Source organism: Phoca vitulina, unplaced genomic scaffold (genome assembly GCF_004348235.1).
Source record: "Phoca vitulina isolate PV1807 unplaced genomic scaffold, GSC_HSeal_1.0 scaffold6, whole genome shotgun sequence".
NCBI classification, from domain to species: domain Eukaryota; kingdom Metazoa; phylum Chordata; class Mammalia; order Carnivora; family Phocidae; genus Phoca; species Phoca vitulina.
The window spans coordinates 14462726-14481016 of record NW_022589709.1 but is presented as its reverse complement, the minus strand read 5'-3'; the positions used below and the strand labels follow the sequence as shown (position 1 = coordinate 14481016).

The 18291-nt window shown below is 48.9% G+C and overlaps 1 protein-coding gene across 1 annotated transcript in view; it reads left to right on the top strand.

The window, feature by feature from the left end:
* The window catches only part of LCP2 (lymphocyte cytosolic protein 2), a 46489-nt gene that overhangs the window by 16110 nt on the left and 12088 nt on the right, over window positions 1-18291 (top strand). The window contains exons 4-15 of the mRNA XM_032403696.1: window positions 3175-3240; window positions 3697-3728; window positions 4340-4377; window positions 7268-7466; window positions 9469-9566; window positions 11101-11167; window positions 11272-11355; window positions 14220-14245; window positions 14362-14381; window positions 14480-14587; window positions 15958-15988; window positions 18194-18206. Coding sequence (XP_032259587.1) covers window positions 3175-3240; window positions 3697-3728; window positions 4340-4377; window positions 7268-7466; window positions 9469-9566; window positions 11101-11167; window positions 11272-11355; window positions 14220-14245; window positions 14362-14381; window positions 14480-14587; window positions 15958-15988; window positions 18194-18206 — 782 coding nt within the window. The remainder of the gene's footprint in view (window positions 1-3174; window positions 3241-3696; window positions 3729-4339; window positions 4378-7267; window positions 7467-9468; window positions 9567-11100; window positions 11168-11271; window positions 11356-14219; window positions 14246-14361; window positions 14382-14479; window positions 14588-15957; window positions 15989-18193; window positions 18207-18291) is intronic.

Here is an 18291-nt window from a genome sequence, read left to right as displayed (position 1 = left end):
CCCATCTCCTCCTCCCCATCTCCTCCTCCATCTCTTCCTCCTCCTCCCCATCTCCTCCCCCATCTCCTCCTCCTCCTCCCCATCTCCTCCTCCTCCTTTTCCACCTCCTCCCCCATCTCCTACTCCTCCATCTCCTCCTCCTCCCACATCTCCACCTCTTCCCCCATCTCCTCTTTGTTTTCCTCCTCCTCCTCTCCTCCTTATCCTCCTCCTGAAAATTAAAAAAAAAAGTCCAAGAATACTAAGAAAAACAAAATTGATTTCATAACCTTTTCAGACTATAGGAATCACCAGGAAACTGGTTGGTGTAACTGCCCCCAGGCCTCACCCCTGCAGGTTCTGATGGGTTAAGTCTACAGTGAGCCTGGTAATCTGTGTTTGTAACAAGTATACCCATGTAATTCCAACAGTCAGGCTGGTCAGGGACTCCCTCAGCAGGGCTAACCCTCTTGCTTTGCTGGTGAGGAATTGGAGCCTAGGGAGGGCAAACGTCCTGCTGGAGGTCTACAGTAGGCACGGCCTACGGGGCAAGATGTCGCAGTCAGACTCGGGACAAGGACCCACACTGTGTCTTCCAGCAGTACCAAGAAGGGCCTGTGACTGAGCAGTCAGAGACTGGCCCCCAGCATGCAGTAAGCTAGGGCTGCAACTGCACTGGACCCACCTTGCCACATGGCTTGACTTCCTGCCAGAGGCTTCAGCCCCAACTTGGGGCCCCGTTTATCTCTACGACAAGGCAAAGCAGACAGAATTATGTCTACCTGCTGGCCAGCGCTGGTGCTGAGTGAGGCCTGGGGTTTCTGGGGAGGAGGAGGAGGAATGAGTCACCTCCGGCCACTCACTGTCACTTGGGTCTCTGTGGGTGTGAGAGTGGAGGACAACTTTGAAGGTTTGCAACCACTTCCCTGCCCCGTCCATCAGCAGTGCCCCCAGCAGGCCTAGAAGAGTTCTCTGAGGCCTGCCAAAACAGGAGGGCCCTGGGAGACCCCGTCTTGCGGCAAGCTGGCCTGGTGGGCCCTGCTCTGCGTTCTGTCACCTCTCTGCTGCTCTTCTGCACGGCTGCGGTTTGACATTTCCTTCCTTAGCCAGTTAGAGCCCCAGAAGCCTCCAGCCCGGCTGCTAAAGATACTGGTAAGAAGAGCCACCGCAGAGAGCAGGAGGTCTTTTCAGGATCAAAGCAGCTTTGTGAGCTGGTCAGAGCCAGCCAAGCTCTTTCGGATGGGCCCTTCCTCGGGGCACTGCTGAAATGTCATCTCTGTGCCCAGGCCCACTGGTTTCCAATTGCAACGGCACCCGACGCATGCGTTCCCGCCCCCGCCCCCACCTCCATCGCATGTATGTATACACAACACTTACCTAGAATTTCACTTCCTGAAATGTTCATTGTGTGTCTCTTTCCACTTGCGTGTAAGCTCCTTGAGATCAAGGGCCTTTGCTTTGTTCACTGAGGCATCCTGAGCCCTCGGCAGAGTTGCTGGCACTTTGAGGGCCCTTAAGGCACACTGTTGAGTGAAGGCATGCCTGCGTGGGAGGGGCTGTGGCAGCCACCACGGCCTGACTCGGCCAAGATGTGGGCACCAACAGGGCTCCCTTGGCGGCTCTGAAGGATCCGTTCCCTCCCAAATGTCAGAGGAGGGAGGAGAGGGGCTCCCATCGGCTTCTCAAAATAATCGCTTAAAAGAAACAAAAGAAGTGTGTCACAAGTGCTCTGGTGGTGTGATCAGGAGGCCGCTGCGAAGTCCCACACCTGATTTAAAGCAAATCCCAGCAGTGACATTACAGGGGAAGACTAAACCTTACCCTCCTTCCTTCTCCATCCCCTTAAGTCCCCAGTGTGTTTATAGAATGTGTCCTGTCATTCTAATGAGGAAGAAGGGCTCCAAGCCACCCAGCGTTCCCTGGGACCATGGAGAAATGAGGGGTTAGGAGCTTGGGGGGGAATGATGAGGGAAGCAGGGAGTAGTGGATGCTAAGGACCACCTTTGCCAACTTAGCAAGTTTGTTTTAGGCCAAAGTTGTTACCTTCACTGAAGGAATGTAGATCCTGGCTCATTGTCGGATGGGCCACGGGCTCAACTGCTTCAGCTCCCGGGAAGCTTGTAGCATAGAGGAAATTAACATGAGGCCCTGGTAATTAGGGAGCCTGGCTTCTGCGGGGGGTGTGTTTTGTGGGGTTCCTGGAGTTCCCTGATCACTAACCCACTCTGTGAGCCTCTGTAGCCTCATCTATAAAATGACATTGGGTTAGATCACCTTTGAGGCTCCTCCCAGCTGTCTCCAAATCTCTAGGAAATACTGAGCTTGTGTACTAATGAGGGTTCCCTTGGTCTCAGCAGTGAGTGCTAATGAGGGCTGGAGTCTCCTGTCCTGGAGACTTGAGAGACCCCATGGATTGGACACTGACTGCTGGGGTGTGCTTGAGGTGTCATCCTGTTCGTGAAGGCCCTCCCTGTTCTGCGGTTTGAGGATTTGCTAGCTCACAGCACCCAAGGACTAAGAGTATCTCCAAGGGTCCTGGCCAAGTTTGGCCTCAGGACATGGGTGAATCAGGGAGTCTCCCACTCTGCAGGATGTGCCCTGATTGGGAATGCTTCTCCAAATTTTATAAAAATCCATGTCACCAAGGAGGAGGCAAGGGGGGAGGGGGGATGAAAGGAGATACAGACCAAAGAACAGCTCACCGGAGCTCCCGTCAAGCTCTGCAATGAACAGCTGATTCCTCTAGGTTTCAGAGATGGTCTGAGTGTTCCTGGAAGCCTGACATCACCACAGGGATGTTAAACCAAGAGTCAGGGGACCTCAGACCCAGGAGCAGTAAGACAATAAAATACACAGTGGTTGTATCCAGGTTGTAAGGCTCCAGAATTTCAGAGAAGGGGAGCCAGGTGAGAACGGGCAGGTCTTCACAGATGGTCTTTGAGCTTCACTGAGGAGGCTGAGCCAGCACAGAGGGCCTGCTGGGCAGGAGCAGGGACCAGGGAGGGGATGAAGGTGGGAGGAGGTGAGGAGCAGACGCCCAGTGGAGGGGACTGGCTGGAGGCCAGAGGAAGAAGCTGGTCTAGGTCGGCCCAGATGCCCAAGGTTATGCAGATCAGGGAACTCCAGGACTAATGGGAAGGTTGGACTCAGGGAGAGATGATGGTTTTGTCACCTTATCTGTCTTTTATCTCGTAGGATTCTCAGTAAGTTAAGTCAAGAAATCAACAAGAATGAAGAGAGAAGGAGCATCTTCACACGCAAGTGAGTGGGGGAGCCAAGAGTCCAGTGACACTGTAACGAAACCCAAAGAATTTTCAAACCCAAGTTGAACCTTCAATGGGAGGCACAGGACTGTTTTTGCCCCAGTTTTTGACCTGCAGCACTCCTTCAGCCCCAGGGTCTTGAAGCTGGTGCCAAGGAGGGGAGGGAGAGTTCATTTTCTCTGCCCGGCATCCTACCCATGGGTCTGTGACTTCAGGGGAACTTCCCCTAGAGAGTCAGGCAGTCATGAGCTCCCAGTTATTCCACTAATGTGACTTTGATAATTTCCAGAATTTTCGGGCAGCTTGGCCTAAGGTGCTAAGCAACAAGGACACCAGTCCTAGATGGTGAGATATACCCCCTACTGGGGGCTCCTCTCGCAGGGCTGGATTGAAGAAAGAGGGAGATGCCCCTAAGCCAGTAGCACCATTAATGCAATGCTGTTTGCCTTTGCAGACCCCAAGTCCAGCGGTTTCCTGAAGGGACAGGTAAAGGTGTCAGGGGTGGGAGTGATTGCTTTAGGAGGTGACAGGTACTTCGATTCTTCTGTCTGCTGGTTCCTGGGGCTCCTGGGGTATTGTGCAGGAGCACCTTATTCATCTGCCTGTCAGGCAGTTCTTCCCCAGAGAGAGGTTTGGGTCCAAGTTGAGAGCAGGAGAGGTGTTACTATGCCGGGCGCCTGGTTTATGGCCCCTACTTAGCTGGGAACCTCTACAGATCTGAAATGAGGAATGCTGTGGGGAAACGTGGGAGGATCCAGGCTTTGACTGAGCACCTGAGCAAAGCCAGTGCCCCTCCATCTGGGTCTTTAAATCTTTAAATAAGCTTTAGGGATAGGTCCCCAGTGTCTGTGTATTTTAAAGCCCTCTGGGTGACTGTTCTGTGGTGAAAGATTGGGAACCACCTCTACCTTCAGGTAGAATGAGCTGCTCAGGTGGAAATTCTAGAGCTGATACTAAACCAACCCCCAGGTATGAGAAAGGTAGGATGAAGGCCTGGGATGGACAGTGGTGTGAGAGCACATCAGATGGGGTGCTGCTTTGACTTTTCTTCTAGAGGCTTCTTTTGGTACTGATGAGGGTGTGATCTTCTTCCACAGAAAGCCATGAAGAGGACAACGGGGGCTGGTCATCCTTTGTGAGTACGGTGTGGGCTCTCCTACCCTTACAGCAGTTTGCAGAGCACCTTTGTAATAAGGAACTAGCATGATACCAGAAGGAGCAAGGCCCCTAGCAAGATGCCAGTATTACCCTCCCCGGGGTGTCATCAAATGTGTTCTCTAAAGGTCAGGCAGTAAATATTTCCAGCTTTGCCACCCACACGGCCTCTAGCTCGTCCACTCACCTCTGCTTTTACAGCACAATAGCAGCCACGGATGACAGCTGAACAATTGTGCTTGGCCATGTGCCAATAAACCTTTATTTACAAAGACAGATGGTGGGCCGGATTTGTCCCACGGGCTGGAGTTTGCAGATCACACCATTAGTCACTATTATCACCCCCACAGCAGGGCCTTCCCAAACTCCCTCCCCTAGATGGTATACACTGAAGTAGCTTAAAATAGATTTTCTCATAGACTTAAGTCCCCACTGGTGACAGAGGGAAAGGGAGTTCAGAATCAACTATTAGCCCTGAAAAGACCTCAGGGAAAGTCCAATCTAATTGGGTTTTTATGTTGGAGGGGTCACAGTGACCCCTTTGAGAGTCTGATGACCTCTGGATATCCTCTCCCCAGAAGACTGCATTCACAGGCACTATGCATGAAGCTGAACTCTGGCTAAGCACTCGGTTATGGCTCGGAGCCCAGTGTGCTCATTTTACAGATGAAGCAGCTGAGCCCACTGGAGAATGGGACTTACGTACTAGTTAGAGGCAAGCCCGGGACCCAGGTGTCCCGATCCTCAGTCTAGTGGTCTTTCTGGTAAGCAGCCGCCTCAGTGCCTTTAGGAAGCAGGTAAAGCATCCCTCGTCTTAATGGGATTCTGGCAAAAGGAAGCATTGCATTTGAAAAATGCTAGCTAAGTCTGTGCTTTCTCTAAGAAGACAAAGGAATTGGACAGATTTATTTTGTACAAAAGGGAAAAGACCAGAGTTTCCCCCAAACTGTGTCTAGTTTTGAGCCGAAGCTGCAGCTTTACCACTGCAAAGGGCCATGTGGTGTCTCCCTGCGGGAGCCCAGCCTGAGGCTAGTGTCCTTCACCCTCTCCAAGAACACAGGCTTTCCATTAGCCCCTGCCTCTAACACTCGTGGGCTCCAGTGCATGCCCAGCCCTGCACAGGGCACTAGGCGAGCAGGGATGGAGACAAGGCACCCAACCCTGTGAGCATTTTACAGCATGGATAACACACGGCAGAATATGATTAAGAACAAATACATGCATGCAAATTTAGGAGCCAAATCATTGGGGAAGCCCATTGTTCGAGAAGTGGAGAGGAAAAGTCTCTTGTTGAGAAAGGCTTCCAGGGTAAAGCCTGGTAGAAAGCAGGAGCAATGGGGCCTGGGTGTGTAGGCTGAGACAATCTAGGGATTCCTCTGTCAGTCAAGGGCAGTCAGTGGGACCACTAGGGAGACAGGTGGAGGCTACTATTCTCAAGGCCCCTGATTCAGGGGTTCCATCCCCTGCTCTCAAGTTATAGGAACACAAAAGACAGGATGAAGTCTTCTTTTTTTTATATAATAAGACTATCGTTATTATTCTTTTTTTTTCATTTTTTTCAAATATTTCATTTATTTATTTGACAGAGAGAGAGATCACAAGTAGGCAGAGCGGCAGGCAGAGGGAGAGGGAGAAGCACGCTCCCCGCTGAGCAGGAGCCCCATGCAGGACTCAATCCCAGGACCCTGGGATCATGACCTGTGCCGAAGGCAGCCGCTTAACTGCCTGAGCCACGCAGGCACCCCCAGGATGAAGTCTTTCTCAGAGTTCAGGAAGACACTCAACCTCACTTTGCCTTCCAATATTTTAAAAAATATTCCTCAAATCAAACATGAACACAGGAATCTTTCAATTGAACAACTTAGACAGTCTTGCTTAAGTCACCTAGCAAAGCTGTGAGGATTTCTAGGCTACTGGTACTCACTTTTCCTCGCCAAGATGCAACCTCCCACGGCTTCTTTCCATACTGCCCTTGACTTTAGAGAACTGCCCTGGGCTCATTTATTGCCCACCCGACCTTGGCACGAGAGTGATAAGGCGCTCGTCCCACGTGGCTGATGCCACCTCTGCTTGGGAAATCATTACTATGACTGTCCATTTTCATGAGCGGCCTCAAAGGCAGTCACTCATTCCCCAGGGCTCACTTTCCGAGAGACCCATAAAGAAGCACACATAAAATAAAATGCAACGCTTAAAATTTAGAAAGAGAGTCTCTTCCAAAAAAGCAGCTTTAAACTCAGTGTCAGATGTCATGAATAATAAGCTGTTGTTTCTCCACACTCAGCTCTCAGCAAAAAGGATCGCATAGCCCTGACTCTCCCCTCTCCGACACAATTTAATCTGCCTTCTAATTCACAGGCTTTGGTTATCTGGTTTCCCCATTAGCATGGCCTTCCACACTGCACTAGGCTATAATGAGAAGAATGTTTTGAGCACAAGCACACCAAGAACAGAACTGACAATTAACTAGCGGCATCGCAAATGCTCCAAGCATTTAGTCTCCCTCTTGGTGATGCCTGGAATAATAAACATGTTTACTCAAGACAGAGCTGGCTCTCCCACCCTTCTATTCCTGTGCCCTCCTCATTTCTTCTGCTTTTTTCTCTTGTGCAAAAAGGTGTAGAGGAAAATGCACTCGCCTCATGGCCTAAAGGCCTTGATGGAGGTTCCAAGTCCTCGACTCGCTGGCCCTGTGCTTTTGCACTCCCCAACCTCAGTGTCCTCATCTGTGAAATGGGAGTGATCGTCCTACCGCTGCCACCTCCCTACCCCAGGACCCTTGCGAGGCTTGGCAGGGAGAGAATCTATGCGGGCACCAGGGTGCCACGGAGCCTCTACAAACTGGTCTGTCCCCGTCACTGTGTTGGCAGGATGAAGATGACTATGAGAGCCCTACCGACGATCAGAACGAGGATGACAATGACGACTATGAGTCCCCCAACGAGGAGGAAGAGGCGCCCGTGGAAGATGATGCGGATTATGAGCCGCCGCCCTCCAATGATGAGGAGGCCCTGCAGAACTCTATCCTGCCTGCCAAGCCTTTCCCCAACTCCAACTCCACGTACATCGGTAAGGCCCTGGCTGCCTGCGCCGGCCGTGTGGACCCACACGAGGCCAGTGCCCGTGCAGCACCAGGGGGCCCGCTAACGCCAGCTCAGCGGCTTCCCGGCCGCGTGGCTTTGGGCAGGTGACTCCCCCTCTCTGGGCCTCAATTTCCTCATCTGTGAAATAGGATAATAAAAATGTAGACCGCAGAGCTTTGCTGGGAGGATGATAACTATTGCAGACAAATCATTGTCTGTGGTGGCTGATACCAACACTGAACTTCCACTTACGGGCATCTGGCAGTAATAACTCATTTTGTGTAGGACTTAGGGACTCAAGAGTACCTTCCTGTTTCTCCCCGTCTTCCGACCAACTCATGGTTACATGGCACTTTCACCCACACACTGCCACGGTAAACATAACCATATTAAGGGGGTTTGACCATCACTTAAGAAAATTTAAACACTATTTAAGATTTTTACTGTCAGTCTGCTCCTATCAGCCTGTTTCTCCCTCATTCATTCATTTCTCCATTCAACAACAACGACCGGTCTCCTCTTGTGAGCCGGGCAGCATTCTGAATGCCGAAATGTGAACTCATCAGGAAAGAAGACAGAGCCCCCGCCTCGTAGGTCTTACCCGCTAGGAGTGGTGGTGACAGAAAACAGGCTTCTGCATGCTTGCACAGCCGAGTGTCACAGAATGAGCTAGAACGTTGACGATCTAGACCGTGAACCAATGGATACTGCTCGTCCTTTCTGCTGTATAACACTTTTGCCATGCCAAAGCCCTTGCACAAACACTGCTTTGTGTTTTTAAGCACACTGTGTGATACAGGGAAGAAGGATCGAGCCTATTTCATATACGGGGAAACGGAGGCCCCGAGACGACATGGATTATTAAGTCATTGCTTAGGTGCCAGTTCTGGAGACAGAGTGAAGACAGTCCTCACCCCCGAGATTTCAGAGTCTAGTGGGTGAGGTAACCTCCAACGCATGCAACACAGATGACTTAATTAAACCATGATCTCTGCAGGTGATAGACAAGTGCGGGTGATAAGGCTGGGGCAAATGCCTCGTCTGGCCTTGCTTCCCTGAAGATACGAGATTTAAGCTGCACTTTCACAGATGACTGGGAGCTGGCCGTGGAGTGGGGCGGGGGATATGGGAAGTGAGGGTGGATATTTTCAACAGTACGAATGGCCGTGCAAAGGCTCTGAGGCTCGAGGGAGCAGAGCATGTCAGAGGCGCTGAGAGCTGGCCAGTGTGGGTGGAGTGGCATCAGATTAGACCAGGCTTGCCCAAGTTCTGAGCCCCACTCTCTGTCGAAGAGCAATTCCTCTCCTAGGCTGGGACTAGGGGGAGCAACAGAGGCACCCAGGGCACAGAATATAAGGAGGTCCTCAGTCATAGTCCTGGCCTGGCCTTTCCCCCCCTCACAGGGATGGGACATGGCTAGCCTATCAACTTGGCCTAAGGATACATCAGTGGGATCAGAACACTGTGAGTTTCTGTCCAAAGCAAGTCCAAGTAACCAGTTAAGATCTGCAAATCTGAGGCCCCTTGCTGGTTCAGTCAGTGGAACCTGTGATTCTTGATCCCGGGGTTATCAATTTGAGCCCCATGGTGGGTGTACATACTACTTAAAAATAGAATCTTACCAAAAAAAAAAAGTCTGTGATTCGGTAACAGGAGTTGGTGACCAGCCCTTCCCTTTAAGGGAAGAGACAGCAAAAGGAGGAAGTGGGAGGGGGAGGTCAGTCCAGAGCATTTGTGAGGGGAAGGAAGGGGACCTACGACCTGAGCCATGAGGGCGGAGGTTAACGCTGCCCCGGCACCTGGGTGTGTGTGTGTGTGTGTGTGCGTGTGTGTGAGACTCGGGCGGGCTGGCCTTGGCACTTGTGGGGGTCTGCGGGATGGGGCGCCCCCGGAGCGCAGAGGTGCTGCTCTTCCCGGACAACACAGCCTGCCTTGGTGTGGCATTTCTGCTTTCATTTCACCACCCTACTGCTCTTGCCCTTCCGCAGACCGGCCCCCCTCCAGCAAAGTCCCTCAGCAGCCGCCCGTGCCCCCCCAGAGACCGACAGCCGGGTTCCCTCCTCCGCCGGCAGGCCGGAGTCACGCGGTAGGCCTCCCAGCTTTCTTCACTGGTGCTGTGTCCACTTTGATCCCTCCTTTGCCAGAGAGAAGACTCTACGTATCTTTACCCAGTGCTGACTAGTAAGAACAGATTATATATAGGCTGGGAACATGCAAACCCAAGCACTCGCGGTGTGTGTGTGGGGGGGGGGGGTGACATACATACTAGTGCATATCATCGGCTTTTCTTTTTACCCAAAACAATTTAAACTACTTCAATAATGAAGTATTGCTGTCCCACTTTTGAAATTAATAAAAACTGTGAAATAAACCCGAGGGACCAAGGTCAGTAAATGGCTCCTACCGCTATCGCGTGGGTCCCTAGCACCTTCTCTCGCCGCAAGACGTGCGCCACCTACTGGCCAGAGGCGGAAATTCCGCGGGCCGGTGGCTTGAGCCGCCAAGGCTTACAATGCAGAGAACCCAAGGGCAGAGAGAGAGGCAGCAAACCGACTTTCCTCTTTCTTCAAGCTTACAGCCTCAGGTCCTGTGGGTCCAGTTAAGTACCCAGAGAAACCCCGAGAAATTCAGGCTAATATGTCAATAGCTGGAGATGTGTTTTCTTCATAAGGGATCGGAGCACTTTAACCGCAGGGTAATTGCCAAAGTGTCAGGGCTAGAAGGAGCGAGAGAATGTATTTTCCCAAAATCTCAAAATGCAGACCTCACCACAGTTGGGACCTTTCATCTAAGCATACATGGCTTCCTCTTGCTTGTGCAGTTTTCTTGCAAAGGGGGCTCAGGGAGCTGAATTGATCTACAAAGCATTTTGCTTTGAAACCTGAAGGCTTCCACCTCCACTATTGGGGTGCAGAATTCTCTCATTCAGTCAACAGATAGTTACTAGCCGTTACTGTGTGCCAAGCAGCGTTCTAGCTGCTGGGAATAGAGCACGAACAAGACAAATAAGGTCCCTTTGCTTTTATAAATTTTTAATTTTGGTTGGGGGAGACAGATACTAAACAAGTAAGCAGATGTATGCACAGGACAATTTGAGTAGTAATGTGTGGTTAGGGAGACAGAGAACCCAGTAACTTGATGATGGGTGGGAAGGTGACATTGAGCTGGACAGAATGGGCCAGTTGTGGCAGGAGCCAGGGAAGGAACATTCTAGGCAGAGGGAAACACAAGTACTGAGATTAGAAGGAGGGCATGAGTTTAAGATCTTGCAGGAGCTGTAAGAAGACACTTGGAGTGGGAGCCCAGTGGGCACTGGAGAGAGGAGTCTAAGAAGGAGTTGGAAGGGTGGACACACGGCGAGTTTTTATTGTGTTCCTAATGTGATGGGGGCCACTTGAGGGCTTGGCAGGGGAGTGACATACTCACTCCATTGCCATGCAGATAATACCTCGGATGAAAGAGTGTGGGATGGGGAACTCAGGTAAGAGGTTATGGTCCAGGAGAGAAATGACAGGACAGTGAACAGAGTCAGACAGATTTGGAGGGCTAAGGCCCCGAGTGAGAACCTGTGGATGTATCCCAATGAGATGCTACCTAACATGTGGATCTTTTTTAAACAGCCACTCCCCCCACCCCAACCAAACCACGAAGAGCCTAGCAGAAGTAGAAACCATAAAACAGCAAAGCGTAAGTACGGGGGCTGCCCTCTCTCACCCACCAGCGCACCTGCTCCCTCAGCCCCAACCGAGTGCTTTCTTCTTGTAATTGACCTCAGTCTTTTTCCCTTCCAGTCCCTGCTCCTTCCATAGACAGAAGCACGAAACCTCCCCTCGATCGTTCATTAGCCCCATTTGACAGAGAACCCTTCACACTAGGTTGGTATCTCGCTATTTGAGGCCTAGTAACAATGGCCAATATTTATAGAGTGCTTAGGGCATGATTTTCACACGCACCACTACAATCATAATGGTACCATGATGTGGGACTATTAGCATCATCCTCATTTCATAGATGAGGCAACAGAGGCCCAAAGAGATAACTTTCCCAAATGACTCAGCTACCCAGTGATGGGGGTAGAGACTCAACCCAAGGTCAGGCTGGCTGCGGAACTCCCGCTGTCAGCCCTGGGCTGGGCTTGCTTCTACCCGGGTGCCGTGTGCACACATATCTCATTGTCCTCCCGAAGGATGGTGCAGGAGGCAGTGCCGTGCGGAGGGAGGGCCTGGGCTGAGACAGGAGGTCTGGGAGAGCTGTTGTCAGCTGCCTTGGCAGCCGCTGAGCTGCTTACTGACCGCAGGGACCACATGTGTTCAGAGTTGTCTCCTTCTTTGTATGGAGTTCTGTTCTGCAAGGAGAAGATGCTTGATAAAACTCCAAGGTGCTATTCAAATGTCAAAGTTGTTTATTGTTGCCCACGTGCAGTTGACCAAACTGTGGCTATCCTACAGTCCTTTTCCCCCAGAAGTGGCCCAGAGTGTTCTTGTAGTATGGCTACCTCTATATAAAGTTATTTTCAATTCAATTCTAAAACTTAGCAACCGTTTATTGAGCACCCACTCTGGGGCAAGTACTTTACCTACCCAAAATAATTTACCTATATTATCCTCACACCAACCCAGCGAAGGGGGTGTATCCCCCCCATTTTGCAGACAATGAAACTGAGGTTCAGAGAGGTTGAAGAACTTTTCCACATTTGCATTACTTGGTGTAGGATTTGAACCCATGTCTTTCTGACTTCAAAGCGGGTGCTCTTTTCCGCCACATCATGCTACAGTTGGAGACCCCGGATTTTCCTTGCTCTGGGGTAGGGAGCTCTGGGGAAGGAGCTGGGAGCCTTGCCGGAGAAGGAGCCCCGAATCCTGACCACACCCAGCCTTCCTGACCCGCACTCTGAGCAAAGCAGTTAGGCTGCTGTGGCCTCAGGTTCCTCTCTGTGTGCAAATGAATTTCAGTTCTTAGATTTGAGGCTCCTGCTTGCTGCTGTTTCCACGAACTGGACCACAGCTCTGATGACTCCTGCAAAGCTCTGTCGGCTGTTTGAGTTCAGAGTGGTCTGCTGCAGAGGGCTGTTCCAATTACATGAAAATGAAGACAGAGAGATTCAAGTTCAGACCCCAGGCCTGCTTACTACCAGAAGTCAAAGCATCAAAAACGTGGAATACTGACATCAAATCCTTCAGAGTCACCTCCTGAACAAAAGTTTCCTTTTAAAAGATTCTTTTTAAAAAAGTTTTTTTTTTATTTTTTAAAGATTTTATTTATTTATTTGACAGAGAGAGAGAAAGAGAGGGTGAGAGAGCACAAGCGGGGGGAGCGGCAGGCTTCCTGCTAAGCAGGAAGCCCGATGTGGGGCTCCATCCTAGGACCCTGGGATCATGACCTGAGACACCCAGGTGCCCCAAAAAACGGTTTTTAAAGGTACCCTTTCCTGACAATACCTACTCTTGATTGCTTCCTTGTCCACGATGTTTTGAGAGTACTAACCTCTTACGATGCCCAGAGAATATGCATACATCAGAAGATTTTTTTTTTTAAAAAAAGAAAATCTACTTAAGCCTAAGAATATAAATCTAAGTTTTCTGGGTAACCCTGTAAAGTAGGGTTTCCATCCTAACCCAAAGTTTTATGAATAATAAACATTTCTTATACCATCAAAACTGTCTCTTACTGGACAGTGAGCTCTTCACAGTAGGACGAGATTCTTAGGCCCTGTGAGGGGCCTGGGCTGTACATCATGTCATGAAAATCATATCATCATTCCCCTTGGGGTGTTACCTGCACAGAGGTATGGAAGGGAGGGGAAGAAAGAGGAAGTATCAAGGAGTTGTCAGCACCCATGGAAATGTGCCTGACCCTGCATATAAATTGTCACCTGATCCTTACAGCAAACCTGTGCATTTTTAACCTATAATCTTCATTTTACAGGTGAGGAAATTGAGACTCAAAGACCTTAAATAACTTGCTCAAGGCATATAGGATTCGCTTGTAGACCTGGTTGAATAGTTAAGTGGTACTTTTTATTGCACTGAAAACATAGGGCATATCTACTTGAAGGGACTTCGGACAGAATCAAAAATAAATTGCTTTGAATAACTTTGCAATGCAGAGTTCTCAGGTACACCTAGCATTTCTTCAGGGAGCCTGCATGTCGTCTGTTCCAAGAAAAAAGTAAAAGGAAGAAAGAAACAAAACCCAACCAAAAATTAAGACAAAATGATTTGCACCCCACCAGGAGTATCTCCTAAAATGCTCTTCCCCAAATCAAAAGTTTTTCCAGAAAGTAAGTGTAATACTTTAGGTAATGTCAAATGTACCACAGGACTGGAGGAAAATTAACCCCTCCGGGGCAAATGGGTTTATTTCAGATACAGGAATAAACTGAGGCTATCCAAAGAACTTCTTAGTCAATGAAAGAGGCGTAAAATCCCAATAAGACATTTTAATCCTTCTTATCATCAGTTCCATAAAATCAAATGTTGAAAAGAAGCACAGAATTCAGAATACTGTTTGGTTGTACACAACTCTGAGTGGCCTTGGGCTAGTCACTTAATTTCTCTGAGCCTGTAAAATTAGGTGCTCCCTATGGGCATCTTCCAGGTCTGAAGTCTGTGATTCTTCAATGCTCACACCCAGTCGGTCCCCTCAGGGCTCGGACTCATGGTTTCATCAGACTATGTTTGAATACCTCCTGCTTAGTGGATAAAGTATTCAAGGCCTGCCTGTTATTTGTCGTTTACAGGAAAGAAGCCCCCGTTTCCTGACAAGGTAAGCTCCTTCCCTGGTTTGTTCTGTTTGTTTTTACTTTGGTTTCATTTTGTGTCTTGTCTTTATTCTTTGGAAAGTGCTGAGGACACTGACATGTCTTCCCTCCTGTCTTACAGGCCTCGGCCCCCACGGGAAGGTAAGGTGCCCTGTCGCATCTGTGTGAGGGTACACGGTGTATGCTGTAGAAACACGGTTCAGTTTGGTTCTCACCCCTGCTTTCTCTCAACTCTGCAGGCCTCTCGGGGAGCATTTACCCAAGATGCAAAAGCCTCCTTTACCTCCAGCCACTGAAAGACATGACAGGGGTAGCCCCCTGCCCGGGAAGAAGCCACCTGTGCCCAGGTAACTGTCTTCTGTTGCCTGAGTTTGTCACTCAGAGAGGTGACGCCAACAGCCTGCCTAGCAGTAGCCTACAAGGAACCGAAAATCATGGGTGCTCCTGGGGAGCAGTGGATGGTTTCGCTGCTGGGGCTTGAGGAATTCTGGCTCCTCGGGTTGGATGTCAAGTCCTGGGTCCCTTTGAAGACGACAGTGATCTAGCAAAGAAAGGAGTGGAGCGATGCTTCATCAGGAGGACGGGAATGGCCACTGTCTGTGGAGAACGTCTCCTCAACCAGTCGAACCCGTGCTTGTGTTTTCCTTTCACCTCAATACATGGGAACAGTACCTGCCACTTCATTTTTCAAGACAGGTAGCAGAGATGACATAATTGGGAGAGGTTTTTAGGTCACTGTAAGGGTCTTCCTCACTCTACAGCCACATTTTATAATGGCAGAATTGCTCTACTATTTCTAAATTTACTGTGAAGTCTTTTGGGGCCTATGTACCAAAGGCATAAATGTATCTGGGGTCAGGCTCCATTTTACTCCTTACGGAGGACATAACTAAGGCGTCTGTTTTTCTCGTCAGCATCATCAGGCTTCATAGCTCTGGCTGTTGGATTGAACCAGGGCCATGGCTAGAGGGCACCAGAAAGAAAACCTCAGTAATCAAGATATTTGAATGGATTTTTTTTAATGGAATCTTTTTAGAAATCAAATTGAATGTAAAAAGTATATAATGAACAAAATATCAAAATTTTAAATAAACCCACGATGGGAGGATGATGCCGCATGAAGCCCCTGACAGATAGGAGGCGTTCAATACATTCCTTCTCTCGTCCCCCTGTCCAAGGAGAACGTGACGTGGGCCCAGACACACAGCTGCCTGCCATGGCCCAAAGGCAGCTGTCACCAAATCTGTCTGACTAGCTCGTGCGTCTGGGAAAAGTCCCAGAGCAGTAGCATTTTCCAACTGTCTTCCCTTCACCCGAAGGGTGAGCCCCGAAATGGCTGTTTTAAGACATCAGCAAAGGAGAATATTACCTAAAATATTTTCATTTGCTTGGAGAAACATCTACTCAGTGAAATTTAATAGCTACTAAAGAGTTAGTTTGCTGACTAAACCTTTTTTATACATATGTAATTATTTGCTGCAGTAGCTAAAAGAATAAAGGTTTGCCTAGCTCAGCTTGCAATGGTGACAGAACATTGAGTCACCAAACCTTCCCTCCACTCCTGCTCCCCGGCTTTTCTGCTGTTTTTTTTTTTTTTTTTCCCATTTTATCACAGCTCAGTGGGTTTGATTTCTCATTATTAGAGTAAGTGAAACTATATTCTGAGGCTGGCTCATTGGAACTCTTCATGTTCAGTTCCTTTTTTAATTCATTTCAGGCACGGATGGGGACCAGACAGAAGAGAGAACGTAAGTACAAAATCCCATTTGGTAGATGCTTGGCACAGGGAAAATCAGTGCAGGCTCTGCGGAGCTTGGGGCCATGCCTTTCTCAGACTTCATTGAGGCCCAGCGCACGGAGCAAGGCCTGCACTCAGTCGGCTCCTAAATACTGGTGCCTGTGAGGGCCTCCATCTTTTCCTCCTGCCCGCAGTGCTGCATTGTTTAGCTCTGGTGCCTCTGAGAGCTCCCAGGGTGGCTGGCTGCATCACAGCCCCATCCCCAGGTAGTAATTCGTAAGGTAAATAACTGTGGTTGGAGGGAAGGATAAAAGGAGGGATGCCCAAGAGTCTGGGCCTCGAAGCAAAGTTTACAAGGCCTCTGTTTTCCCTTTTAATAAGTCCATGACCTGAATAAGAGAGGGAATAGCAATTATTGAACGCCTGCTGTGTGCATGTTGACAAGCTAGCGACTTTTGGATGATGAGCTCTTTGCCTGGGAAACAGCAATGAAAGTTTTATGTCCAGTTTTAGCAATGAAAATCTTATGTCCCAGAAGCCCCATCAGTTTCAGGCAAACTGGGACCGGGATAGTTGGTCACCCCAGCTTTACACATTTTGCCTTTAATGACCCTATGAAGAATCATTGTTTCTCTTTTACTAAGAGGAAATCAAAGCTCACAAGGGGTAAGATACTTGTCACAAGTTGCACAGCTATGATTAGCCAGGATTGGAATCCAAGTCTGTGTGCTTTCCTCTACACCATAAGCCCTCCGAAGGTGATCACACCCCTACCACTATGCAAGGGCTCAGCCCACAGGTGCCTGCTGTCTTGTAGCTCTGTGCTAGATGCTAGGATGGTTCGGATACTGTCCTAGGATATGAAAGACAGGCAGGCCCACACCCAGCATGCTAAACAGTAAGTGATCATGGAATGAGCTCTAGTGGTGGAGGCAAGAAAGTAATTGATGGGGCTTGAGGAGCCGGGGTGACTTCTTAGAGGTGAGATTTATGATGTCATTGAGTGATGGGGAGGGCATAGAATAGAGTCATCCTAAGAGAAAGCCCAGTTGCATTCCAGCCTCAGGAATGTCCTGAGCAAAGGCAGGTGGATGACAATGCCTATTCACCCTATGGGGACTGCAAGGACAGCAGCTTGGCTGCAGAGCCATAGGGAAAAAGAGGAGACAAGGTTGAAAGTGAGAGTAACATTATACTCTCAAGGTTCCCAATCTCTGGAAGGGATGATGCTCATGTCATGAGAATCCGAGAGTTGTAGAAAGAAACATGACATGGTTGCAATGGTGTTGAAGAGAGATTTCATCGTGGGCATTCACTGAGCCCATGTGCGTTTATTCACTGAGCCTATGTGTAGCACTTTGCTGGGACTCCCAGTTGGCCAACTGGGATGAATGATTCTGGCTATAACTCTTCTTATCTCAATGGTAGGACTAATGACAGCTAACTTTCACTGAGCACTCCACATATACCAGGCACATGTAAAAACCAATGCAATCCTTGCAACAATACTTTGAATAAGGTGGTCTTTCTTCACCAGTGTGCTGGCCTATCAAAATAAGTCCAAGTTGGCAGTTTTGGCCTGCTGGTCAATGGCAAAATCATTTTGCCTCTTGGAACATCATTTCTCATCTGAGGAGTATAGCAAATAGCTCTTCCCTTGCCTATTTCACAGGTTGCCTGAAGATAAATGCTGAGCAATGTAGACACCTTGTAAGCCACATGGTACATAAATAAAGTGGAGTTGCTTTTAAGGGGCGTGGCAGAAAGAAGGCTTAGCCTTGGGCCAGACAAATTAGGGGCCAAATCCATTTCTGTAACCCTTGGCAAGTTAGGACTCCTTCCTGAGCGCCATGTTTCCATTTGTAAAATGAGGATGTTGAATTTTTAAAGGGTTGCTAGGAGAATTGGATGAGACACTGTGTATAAATCTTTGGGGGCACATAGTAGATACTGCCATTATTATTGTGTTTTTCGGCCCTTTTGGGCACCTCAGAACCTATTCTGAGAGTCTCAGATTGGAGCGTCCTTAGCTGATTGTTTGTATTAAGAAATTATGAACCACTTAGCAAGCTTTACTGTTCTCCACAATATATTTATTATGGAGACACACAACTGCTAAAGAAAGAGAGACATTTATATGATTGAGAAATGCAGTTCTTTTAGGAATTGTGTTTTGATGATAGGCTAATACCTTTTTTTTTCTTCCCCTTACCAGGATGAAGATGATGGTATGTTCAGAAAAAGCTTTCTTACAACTTATAACTCATTCCTTCCTTTTTCTGCTCAGGCGTTCATGTGGAATTATTTAGCACA